Here is a 12,381-nt window from a genome sequence, read left to right as displayed (position 1 = left end):
TAACTATATGATCACATGAGTCTCAAAACAACTCTAGAAGATAAACGAGAAAGGTACTATTATTTTTCCTATTTGGCAGAGGAAGAAACCAGCGACTTGACCAAAGTCTCTTGCCTGGTAAAAGGCAGTTCAAGTTCAGAACTTAGATCTTCCAATTCCACACCAAGCGTTCTTTAAACTGTGCTGCTGCCTTTGAATCAGCTCAGACATTTGGGCAAAAAAACTATCTATCTAATTTCACGATCAGTACTGCATATTTAAGCCTTCAAGAATAATAAATACGCATTCAAAAATGTGTTTCATTTCTGCATTTTCCACCTAGAGTTTTATATTCTCTTTCCGCAAAATAGTCTGCATTTTGTAGCCAGTGTATACCAAATTGGAATGTCTCAAAATAAATGACTTTTTGCTTATCCAAGAATAAATGGTATTCATCATACTTAGCAAGGACATCATGGTTTTGATTTTCAAAGTACTTTGCAAGCATCAGCTAATTAAGCCTCCCTGAGTCTTCAGTATGACAGTCATTTTCAAAATATCTCTCATTTCCCAGGAAAGTTCTCCATTCTGTCTTATTTATACAAATCAGCACATTTGTTCAGTTCTTAAAATAAGAATCTAAAGGCCATGAAATTATTTTGATCAATGTGCAGCAAACACAATTATCTCAGTAAGACAAAAATGTCCAGAGACTGGTCTGAAGGACCAAATGGAACACAGCAGAAGAACGCAGGGCTGTTTAAAGTCTAGATGTTGGAATTTCTCACAAGGTCCTTCAAAAATATAACACGGGCATCTTCTTTATCAATGAAACTTGAGGTGGTTTCCTGCTTAGATCATTCTAAATGACATGACCATATTCTGCCTTTAAATTTTGTTTTCAATTTCACAATGGAAATAAACTCCTAAAAAATCATTTCACTCCAGGATTCAGTAATAATCAGGGACCATGCAAGACAATGGATAATTTCCTGACCTCATTTGCTTTGAACTGTCTGTGATATTTAATACTTCCTTTTTCTTATGTGAATTTCCTTTCTCTCCTTGTTTGTATCTTCAGCTCTTCCCACCCTATGATGGAACCTAATGATCCTCCCTCACTAGGGTTCTGGCTCCAGCCCTTCCTCCACTTCATGCATGGCAGTTTCTCATGCTAATGGTACCCAAACTATATATGGAGCTCCAACTCTAAGCTCACCTCCAGACCTATTTACCCAAGTATCTACTAGATATCTCTACTCAAATTCAAGAAGCCCAAAACTAATCGATTACCTTTCTTCTAAAACTAGATCTTCCTCATCTTGGTGATTAACACCATCATCACCCAGTTATTCAAATTAGAAATGTGATAACTCAAGACTCTTCCTTCTCATAGTCCCACAATATCTGTTATAACTGGTCATTGAGTCTTTTTCATCAATCGGTCTTGATGTCTTTTTCCTTTAGTTATGTATTAGAAATAATCCAGGGGTGTGCTGGTAAGTGTTTAACAGCTGGTTTGAGGAGGGATGGATAGCATTGGATGGTTTTCATGGTGTGAGTTTCCCACCATGACTGGTTCTGAGCTAATAATATGACATTATTGAACAGAATTGAGAAGAGTCGCACACATGGTATAGTATCTCCACCTACAGATATAATGGGTATAAATAACCTCAAGAGAGTAGATAATAGTAAAATCATTATGAAGTGATGAGTTGTGAGTATTTATATCCTTTCGTTTTAATTTTTACGTGAAACCTCTGGATTTTAAAATACTTGTTTGAAATGTACAGTGCCTACCACACCAAACCTATCCACGGTACCCCCTGCCCCCAAAATCACAGGTTGCCAAGTGAGGGCGTCAATGGTTAGGTGAACATTGACATCCTCTAGCCCATGACTCTGTGGCAGTGCCATGTTCTATTACTAAAAATCTTCATTGAATGAGTATTTTTCTCTACCATGAAGGAGGCAGTTTGTTTTACTCAAACCTGACATACCATATTACTTCATTTCATGACTTTCATCTTCATTACAAATACTCACAAATCTTGAAACCTGAGATCTACATAGAGCTTTTACACACAGCCCTAAACGGAGGTAGGTTTTGCTGAACCCAGATGGTCCAAGAAATCAAGGAGTCATTTTCACAGGGACACAATTGAGTAAGAACTGTCATTAATCTGTCTTTTCAGACATGTTAGTCCACAAAGATAGCAATTAGCCTCAAATACAAAGGACAAGACTGAGCTCAGCATTGGCTAAGATTATCTTTGAATCTTTCATAAGGAAACTTTTACCTACTACCGATTATTATCTTCTTTGTTCACAGGTCTAGAAATCATGAAGACTGTGCTTTTTTTCCTCTCCATCTTGGGAACAGTAGCTGCAATCCCGGTAAATTTCCTTTCTTCTGTTGTCAAATCTCTCTCCCCCTGACATTTAGTTTAGAAATCCTCCATTTAAAAGAAAATGTTCTTATTAGTGGTTTGAAATTCTCTTTTTTTATTTTAATTATATTCTTTATTGCCCAAGCAATGAATGGATAACTAGAAAAAATCGATCTAATATATTTTTTAAAAAAACTTTTTTCAGAACTATCAGTTTCTACAAGATGCAATACATATGCAGCAGAAAGTGTGAGCTATCAGTTTGTTAGCCACAGAATATGCCCAAATACCAACGGGACAGGAAGAAATAAATTCTCCTACAGGAGCTCATCACAGTGGTATTATGAATCTAAGAATTTCACTTCGAGTGTATGTCACACTGTCCAGCTGCATTTTCTTCAAGATTAATATAGACTGGCTGAGAAATTTTGGAAGTCTGTAATAAAAACAGGAACCAATTGGTTAGGGGGCAGGAAATGATATGGTAATTGTAAATTGGCTCCAAACTCATCCCTGGGGGACTGTCCAAGCAAGCACGCTGAAAGTAGGTAGGACTAGAACATTCTCTTCTTCGTGGTCAGATATCCTGGCCCCATCAATCGCATGGCAGTAAAGCAGCCATACACAAATTAGATCATTTGAGACCATGTCAGCAGCCTCAAATCAAAATGAAAGTTAAAAAAAAAACAAAAGTGGAATCATGGCTTGAATGATCATTTCGAATGATCCACAGATGATCTATTTTATCATCCTTAATTAAAACAAAGGATTTGTACCATTTTTTTTTTCTTTTTCATCAAATGGAGGAATCAGCCTCCTTTAAACAGACAAAACTATTTCTCTGTTGTCCCTCCCTCCCTCTCTCTCTAGGTCTAAGATTCTGCCCTTGCTTTTTGGAGAAGTTGGTGGCTAGCTTCTGGTTGACAGATGTGTCAACACAAACAAACCCCATGCCACCCACACCAAGAAGTTCTTAGAAAAGAGAATTTCTGACCACAGCTAAGAATCAGGCTTAAGTAGTGTGGAGCTACTCCAGCTGAAATTATACATTGTAGCCTGAAATTGGAAAAGTGGGACAAATTAACGTTCAACACAGAAAGGATCTCCCACAAAACCATTGTTTTCTCCTGAAAATGTGTTTTGCCCTTGGAGCAGTTGCTATGTAAATAGGCATCAAAAAGTGTCTTTGAACCAAGTGTTTGAATAACACACCCACGTACAGACACATTCTAGATGTTTCATCTCCCGGGCAATTTATTATCAGGCAGACCCAGCCAAATGCTGAAAAGATAAATATCTTCTCATAGGCTTGACCTATTAATAATTTGCTATTATTTCCCCAGCATGCCTGAATTCTCCAGATATAAGTGAATTCTGTGTGATTGGGAGATTCCAGATGAATTTCCAGAGGGCTTGTTAAATAAATGTAGATACGGGCATAATGATAAAACAGAATTTCAATTTCAGAATATTTCTGAAAGAACAAAAGCTTCCATGTTTTTTGTACATTTCTTCCCACTTGGGGGGGTGGGAAGAGAGTGAGGGGGTGGGAGAGAGTGAACAGGTCTCCACTAATAGGCTTAAAATCTCCCCCATCCATTGCCTTCCACAATGCCCCGTTGACAAACTCACCAACGTGCACACCATTGTTTCTGCTTTTCCTTCTTTTTTTATAGCTCCTTTAGAAATCTTTTTTCAAGTATTACTCCTTGTAGTTGATAATAGCATAAGAAGCAAGAGAGCAAACCAAATCTAAAATAAATCCTGTCCTCCATGGCTTTCTTTGTATTACACAATCAGCACTACCGGACCTGCTAATAGAACCAAAATGAGTCAATCCAAAAATAATCTGAGTTTTATACTTAACACCTTGACATGTTTTGCCATCTGCATGTGCAGACATCTCTATAATAAAGATCACTGGGGAATATCTGCCTCAGATGTTGGGCAGTGCCTGTTATAACCACTGTATGGTATTCCTACTAGCAATGGTCATTTGCAGTTGAGTAACTCCTTAGAATTTAAGAGATAGTTTGGACATATAACCTTATTTTGATATTTCTGCTCACTTGATATTTCTTGCCACTTTGAGAGATGGCAGGGTAGAAATGAATGACCTGTCTAATGACAGATAGTAAGTAACAGAGTCAAGACTTGAAGGGAGGCCTCTTACCTCCAAGACCAGTTGCTCAACTTCTCCATCATGCATCACTGCCCAGCTCTTCACCTGTATCTCCAATCATGCTAGAAAGAGATAGAGCCATCCCTCTAGTTGCAATAATACTCCATAGCTGCCCTTCCCTACTAGGCTTGGTGCCCTGTTTTACACAGTTTTTTAATTAATTCTAAATTGTTTTTCATTAAAAGATTTCCTAATCAACGTTAAGGTCAATAGTGTTAAGAAAGGAAATAAATATTAAATAAAAAGGCTTATAACATTTTCTGCTAATTGTCAGTGAGTACTTAAATGTTAAATTAAGAAACGGTATAATATGATATCCTATGGTTAATTTTATTTGACTTTAGCTTTCTGCTAAACAACACTTTTCAATATTAAGAAGTATGCATGCTTTGTAAAAGTTTGTAGAACACAGGAAATAATTCCGAAATTCAAAAATGACCCTTATTGAAATCCTTTTGTTCTATTTTCACCCAGGCTCTGCGTATACAACTTTTTCTCAGATATGACTGAGATTCTTCTTTCACCTAACATTATATTCTGGGATTTGTTTGTATCCTCAAAAACACTAGAGAATATCTTTTAATTGAGGTTATGAGTGAAGTATATTGCTACTAATAATCATGACAAGAAGAGTACTTAGCAATTTTCAAAATTAGCATCTAGACATGAATGACACAAACTAGTTTTAATTTTTTCAGACAAATGCAAAGTTCTTATCTGATCATTCCAAACCAACTGCTGAAACGGTAACATCTGACAACACTGAAATCCCCATTTTAAGGGATGATGATGGAGAAAATGAAAAGGAAACTGTAGTATCCATAGAAGACCATCCCAACTATGAGGTAAAAATAATATCATTATGTTAGTATAATTTAATTCTCCAAATGTCTCAGTTTCAGCCGGGTGCAGTGGCTCACACTTGTAATCCTAACACTCTGGGAGGCCAAGGCAGGAGGATGGTGTGAGATCAGGAATTTGAGACCAGCCTCAACAAAAGCAAGACCCCATCTCTATTAAAAATAGAAAAAATTAGCTGGTGATGGTGGCGCATGCCTGTAGTCCCACCTACTTGGGAGGCTGAGGCAGGAGGATTGCTTGAGCCCAGGAGTCTGAGGTTGCTGTGAGCTAGGCTGATACCACAGCACTCTAGCCTGGGCAACAGGTGAGACTCTGTCTCAAAAAAAAAAAAAAGAAAGAAAAAATGTCTCAATTTCAAAGCGTGGTCAAAGAGATTACCTATTTATGTCTCAGTTTAATTTTTCAAAACATTACGATCACATCAGCTACCTCCAATCGCTAGAAGAATTGTGAAGATTCATGCGTTTTACTCTTTGGGCTGAGGTGCTATATAATTGTTTCATTTTACAAATTTCAAACTCAGGGTAAACCTGTGGCTATAGAATGCAAAGAATATCATTGATATGTTTACATGATAATGTATAAAGGAAAAGAATAATGAATATTAAATGTTGGCTTAGGAATTATAAACATGATGACATTATCATTTGTTTCAAGAATAAACTTTCTTTTAAGGCTGAAGAATCTTCAATACCAAAGTCAAAAGGGGAAATCCATGAACAGTCAGCAGAACAGGGCGAGAGTTACAGCCAAGAGCTGGGGTTGAAGGATCCAGAGGACAGTGATGGTGACTTAAGTGTGAATTTGGGGTATACACCGACTGAAGACACGTTGGACCTAAACGAAGATACGGGTGAGCCTCAGAAGGAAGAACTCCCAGAGAACATGGATCTCCCTGCTTCCAGTGTTGGTTCCTTCGTCGATTCTAACAAAGAAGAAAGCATCACAGAGGGAGAGGAGAACCAAGAACAACCTACAAGTGATTCCCATTATCAGTTGAACAGGAGCAGTGAACACAGCCAAGACCTAAGGGATCAAGGAAACCAAGAGCAGGATCCAAATATTCCCAACGGAGAAGAGGAGGAGGAGGAAAAAGAGCCAGGTGATGTTGGCGCTCACATTGATAACCAAGAAAAGGAGAGAGAATTTCCCAAGGAGCATCCTGACAGCAAGCAGGAAGATAGCAATATCCAATCTGATGATATTTTGGAAGAGTCTGATCAACCAATGCAAGTGAGCAAGTTGCAGAAGGAGGAGTTTGAGCAGGGTACCCAAGAACAGGAAGAGGGTAACCCCGATACAGAAATGGAAGAGGAAAACGCCTCAAACCTCAATAAGCACATTCAAGGGACGGAATGGCAGAGCCAAGAGGGTAAACCTGGCCTTGAAGTTGTCAGCAGCCACGAGGAGAATGATGAAAAGACCATTCCTGAGGCTTTGCTCATGGAACCTACTGAGGACGGTAACATCATGCCCCGAAACCCTGGGGCCGATGATGATGATGGGGGTGATGACGGCCCCAGGCACAGCACAAGTGATGACTACTTCATCCCAAGCCAGGCCTTTCTGGAGGGCGAGGGAGCTCAGTCCAATTACCATCACAGCAAGGATGAGGAGCAAAGAGAAAGAGCCCATGAGAATGAAAGCGCAGATACCACTGAACCCGGAGAACACCCAGAGGTAAGGTTACTGACAATGATACTTGTTCCATAAAGTCAGCATCATCAGTGAACAGCCATGACCTGTCCCTGTGCTCTTATAATCTCTTACGTGTATATCTATCAGTACATTACCAAAATGTATGGCCGTTATTTATTTTTAGGTCGATCTCCATCATTAAGCTGACCTAATGATGCCTGTTTTACTGGGGTTCCCTTAGAAGCAGACTCGGGATTTGAAGGCTATTTATTTGAGAAGTGCAGGGAATAAAGATAGAAGAGTGGAAACGTTTTATAGGGCAGGAAAGGAAACTAGTAAAAAGGAACATTGTTAAAGCCATGTAAGAAAATTCCTTAGAATTATTCCATTTGGGGAATAAGGGAGCTAGAGCTTATTTTGGCTTATTTTGCTAGGGGAGCTACTAATTTCTCAGCACTTCCAGTCTGTCCTTTGAGCAGGCCAAGTAGATTTCCATGTTTTTCCAGGCACAGAGATGTAGGAACTGGCAGCTGGAAGTCGCTGGAGCGAGCTGGAATGATCAATTACGACAGATCTGGAGGGTGGGAGACTCTGGCAGAGGCTGCTCTGATGCCTTGAGAGCAGGTGCCATGTTGTGTTCAAGTTCAATCGCCGGCATCTAACCAAATGCCTCTGACATCATAAGAGATCCAGCAATATTTGTTGAATTAGCTATAAAGATTAAAGTACTACTTTATTAAGCAAATACATGCCAGAATGATAATCTGGAAACTGCAGCTGGGTAGGGTCAGGGAGGAAGCAGATTGCTATTTAGTTGTTTAATCATTTGGAGTTTTCATGCCAAACCCTACCAGCCACCCTCCAGGAGGGCTAGGCACAGCTTTTTGGTGAGCAAGGTCAATAGTAACCTCAATTACTGAGAACTCTGTTGCCATGAGAAGACAGGAGTTTTCTTACACTTTAAAAACCTGGTAAGAGGCCAGGCGCGGTGGCTCACACCTGTAATCCTAGCACTCTGGGAGGCCGAGGCGGGAGGATTGCTCAAGGTCAGGAGTTCCAGACCAGCCTGAGCAAGAGCGAGACCTTGTCTCTACTAAAAATAGAAAGGAATTATTTGGACAGCTAAAAATATATATAAAAAAAGATTAGCCAGGCATGGTGGCACATGCCTGTAGTCCCAGCTACTGGGGAGGCTGAGGCAGTAGGATCACTTAAGCCCAGGAGTTTGAGGTTGCTGTGAGCTAGGCTGACGCCACGGCACTCTAGCCAAGGCAAAAGAGTGAAACTCTGTCTCAAAAAAAAAAAAAAAAACCTGGTAAGAAAGCTTTACCAACAACCTCATAGAGATTACCAATGCAACCCTGCCTTAACCACAGAATCACAAGGTAATACCTCATTTCTAGGGTTTTCCCAAACCCAAAGAGGGAGATTCCAGGTCTTACTGAGTAAATCCCCTGAGATACAGCACTAAATCCAATCAATGACAATAGAATCATTTGTTCTCCAAGGGCTACCGTCTACCTCCACAGTTGCAACTGGTTTCCCTTTTTGAGATCCAAAATGATCTGGGCATGAAAAAAAAAACAGTGAGATTTTGCACAGTGGGAATATACATTAAGTAGTGGCTTTCCCGTTCATAGGTTTAACTTCTGTTTTTGTTATTCTAAAGGAAAAGAAAGCAGAGAGCTCATCAAATGAAGACAAAACGTCAAGTGAAGACAACATGAGGCTGCACAGCGTTGGTGAGTGTGCACCAGGCAAGCTGTTGGTGACTATATCAAGGAAGAAGTGGCATCTGCCACTTTGGGCTCGCCCCTCCCCTCCTTTGTGACTACTGCAATCCTCTCCAAGGAAACACTCCCATAAATTGTTGATATTTACTTGTGCATATTTGACACACAACTAGGGTAAATGTGTTTACAAACTGGAAGTCCTGTTGAAATATTAATGAAAAAGCTAGAATTCTTTTTCCCTAAATCCTTTTGCTTCTGGAGAAGAATTAATTCTACTTTATTTATTCTAAAGCCCATAACTTACTAGTGAATTTAGGTCCCATACTTAATTAAGGGCCTAATTCCTACAACAATCACAAACATTTTGAATTTCAGCACAGTAAAATTCTCACGGCTTATTTAACTTCTGACCGGCTTGTACAACATTGCACTGTAGACTTCAGACTATGACCATGTCAGGCAGGCCAAGAAGAGCTGTCTGTTCTTTGTATATCTCCAATCCAAACTGCTGCAAGAGGAAATCTAGGCTGTCATGTAAAATAGTCTGATGGTAGAAGGTTCCATCTGGAAATTAACACATCAACTGAAGTGGTTTCTAATATTTTCCCACTTCCAAATTTTCAAATTTCAAAGGTGTCACACTTTCTCCCATATTAGTGGAAATGAAGCTACTAGTCTGAGTGAATTTGCATTTGCATGCTTATAGTTTATCCTTCTCCATGTTTCCTATCCAAACTTTTCTGCTAGATGCTTGCATGAGCTTCCAGTGTAAAAGAGGACACGTCTGTAAGGCGGACCAACAGGGAAAACCCCACTGTGTTTGCCAAGACCCAGTGACTTGTCCTCCAACAAAACTCCTTGACCAAGTAAGTATTCTACAAAATAGTCTTTACGAGGTTCCAAAAGGTTAGTGCTATGAATGAAAATAGTTTGCAATGGAAATGTTTTGTTAAAAAAAAAAAAAAAAGCAGATGAGATGCCCAAGTGTTCATACAATATTTGAAGTAACATTGAACAGGAACAAATGCAAACAAAATCAAAGAATTTCAACTGTGCCACGGGAAGGTAATAATGACATTTGAGCTATAGAACTTACCTTAAAACTCATTTTAGCCTTGGAACATCTGAAGTAGTCTACTGAGCTCATCTAGAGCTAGACAACTGGCATCACCATTGGTATAGTTGACTTGATTTTTTTTGTATACCAAATGGAAGAATTATGATTTTAATAGTCTGACTTACCTGCACCATTTATCAGACAGCCTCTGAGCTTTACAGAGCAGAGTGTTTTCCAGTGAGCATTTGGCTCTATCAACTTTTTCTCTTGCTTGTCTTTCCTAGGTTTGTGGCACTGACAATCAGACCTATGCTAGCTCTTGTCATCTGTTTGCCACTAAGTGCAGAATGGAGGGGACCAAAAAGGGGCATCAACTACAACTGGATTATTTTGGAGCCTGCAAATGTAAGATTCCATCACTCTTGACAATCCGCATTTCTGAGAGGGTTTGGGGTGAATCTGCATATGCCTGATTTATCTCCATGCAAAGAGGAAACAGCTAATGCCGTTCTGAACTCAGGCTGCACAATAAAAATCAACTGCGGGGACTGAAAAAATAAGAATAATTTCCAAGCCTTAACCATACGAAATTCTGATTTGATTGGACCATGTTGGAACCCTGGCATTGTTTTTTCATTTGTTTTGAAAGTAACCTAGATAATTCTAATTGTGTAGCCAGGGCTCAGAACCTCTATAATAACGTTATCCACTTAACAATAGCGATGAAATCACTGGAATGTTGCTGAATTGTTTGCCCTCTTCCCGATTTAAGTGAAGCCTTTGCCAAGAAGTTTTATGGTGACATATTCTTCCAGAAGTTTTTTTGAAGTTGTCTTCCTTCCCCAAGATAATCTCAATTGCATTTGACTCCCCTCTCGGCTAAGTGATTCTACACATTAGTGGTGCTCACTAATGTTTCCGGTTCTCCTCTCCTTCCAGACACAGGAGAGGATGAAACTCTTCAACCCCCTGGACATTAGATGATTTACTTTGTCCAGTAAAATGTGAGCAAAAGTCATCCATGTGAGTTCTGGGCAGAAGCATTTAAGAGCTGGTGTCTGGTTCCTCATGCTCTTTGCCCTTGTCATCGCAGACCCTGAAGCCTCGTGTTGAGAACGGTGGCCTCAAAAAATGGTGGCGCCATCTTGAGCTCCAGGGAGACTGCAGTGAGCAGAGTCCTCCTGCCAACTTGTACTGGACTTGGAGCAGGATTGCAAAATAGACTTTGGTTTCCTTAAGCCACTGAGATTTAGCATTATTCGCCACCATAGTATAAGCTAACTTCTACCTTTTCTTCTTTTCCTCTAAAAAATAGCTCTTGTGCCCTCCACCTCTGAATTTCAACTCTGGTTCTACAGCAATGATTTCTGATCCTACCTGCACCTCAAAATTACTCTTGGAGCTTTAAAAACGTCCTAATGTTTAGGCTTTACACACACCAATCAAATCAGAATTCCTGTGCATGGAAGCTGGCAATTGGCATGTTTTATAAAACACCCCAGGCAATTCTGTTGAGCTGCCACCAGGGTTAAGGAGCTGTGATGCTCCATCAGCCACCCCATGTTAAGCTTCTTGTGATGAGGACTTGCCACAGCACAAGATAAAGCCCAAAGATTACGACATATTTTCTGCTTCTATCACTGGAATGGAAAAACAAACACCACATGTACTCACCATTAAATTGGAACTAATCGATCAACACTTATGTGCACATATGGAAATAACATTCATCAGAAATCAAGCAGGTGGGAGTGAGGAGGAGGGAATGGGTAAATTCACACCTCATGGGTACCATGCACACTATCTGGGGACCTGGGGGATGGGCACACTTATAACTTTGACTCAAACAGTACAAAAGCTATATATATATATATTTTTTTTGAGACAGAGTCTCGCTCTGTTGCCCGGGCTAGAGTGCTGTGGTGTCAGCCTAGCTCACAGCAACCTCAAGCTCCTGGCCTCAAACGATCCTCCTGCCTCAGCCTCCTGAGTAGCTGGGACTACAGGCTCACAAAACCATGCCTGGCTAATTTTTTCTATTTTTAGTAGAGATGGGGTCTCGCTTTTGCTCAGGCTGGTCTCGAACTCCTGACCTCAAGCAGTCCTCCCACCTCGGCCCCCCAGGGTGCTAGGATTACAGGTGTGAGCCACCCTGTCCAGCCTCAAAAGCAATTTATGTAACCAAAGAGTCTGTACCCCTGTAACATCCTGAAATAAATAAATAAATAAAATCTTAAAATAAAAAGATTTTTCTGCTTGTAACAGCTATTCCTGCTTGTACGGACTTTGAAGTGGCTCAGTTTCCCCTACGAATGAGAGACTGGCTCAAGAATATCCTCATGCAGCTTTATGAAGCTAACTCTGAACACACTGGGTATCTCAACGAGAAGCAGAGAAATAAAGTAAGTTACCGGTGGGTTAGCTTCTTGAGTATCTGTCTACAGGGCCTGAGGACAAATGGTGTTGGGGGAGGGAGCGACTACCTACCTCTACGCATTGGCAGAAGCCCACCCTGCTTCCCCAGACCTGGTTAGCCCA

General features: G+C 40.2%; 1 protein-coding gene across 1 annotated transcript in view; it reads left to right on the top strand.

Moving 5' to 3' along the window:
- The window catches only part of SPARCL1 (SPARC like 1), a 33,290-nt gene that overhangs the window by 13,948 nt on the left and 6,961 nt on the right, over positions 1-12,381 (top strand). Inside the window, exons 2-8 of the mRNA XM_045536794.1 lie at positions 2,315-2,379; positions 5,253-5,399; positions 6,091-7,095; positions 8,723-8,795; positions 9,534-9,652; positions 10,128-10,248; positions 12,109-12,245. Of these exons, the coding sequence (XP_045392750.1) occupies positions 2,326-2,379; positions 5,253-5,399; positions 6,091-7,095; positions 8,723-8,795; positions 9,534-9,652; positions 10,128-10,248; positions 12,109-12,245 (1,656 nt within the window). The 5' untranslated portion in view covers positions 2,315-2,325. The remainder of the gene's footprint in view (positions 1-2,314; positions 2,380-5,252; positions 5,400-6,090; positions 7,096-8,722; positions 8,796-9,533; positions 9,653-10,127; positions 10,249-12,108; positions 12,246-12,381) is intronic.

The sequence above is a fragment of the Lemur catta genome, chromosome 24 (genome assembly GCF_020740605.2).
Source record: "Lemur catta isolate mLemCat1 chromosome 24, mLemCat1.pri, whole genome shotgun sequence".
Taxonomy (NCBI): Eukaryota; Metazoa; Chordata; class Mammalia; order Primates; family Lemuridae; genus Lemur; species Lemur catta.
Note: the sequence above shows the minus strand (reverse complement) of the source record. Positions and strands in the feature narration are given on the sequence as shown.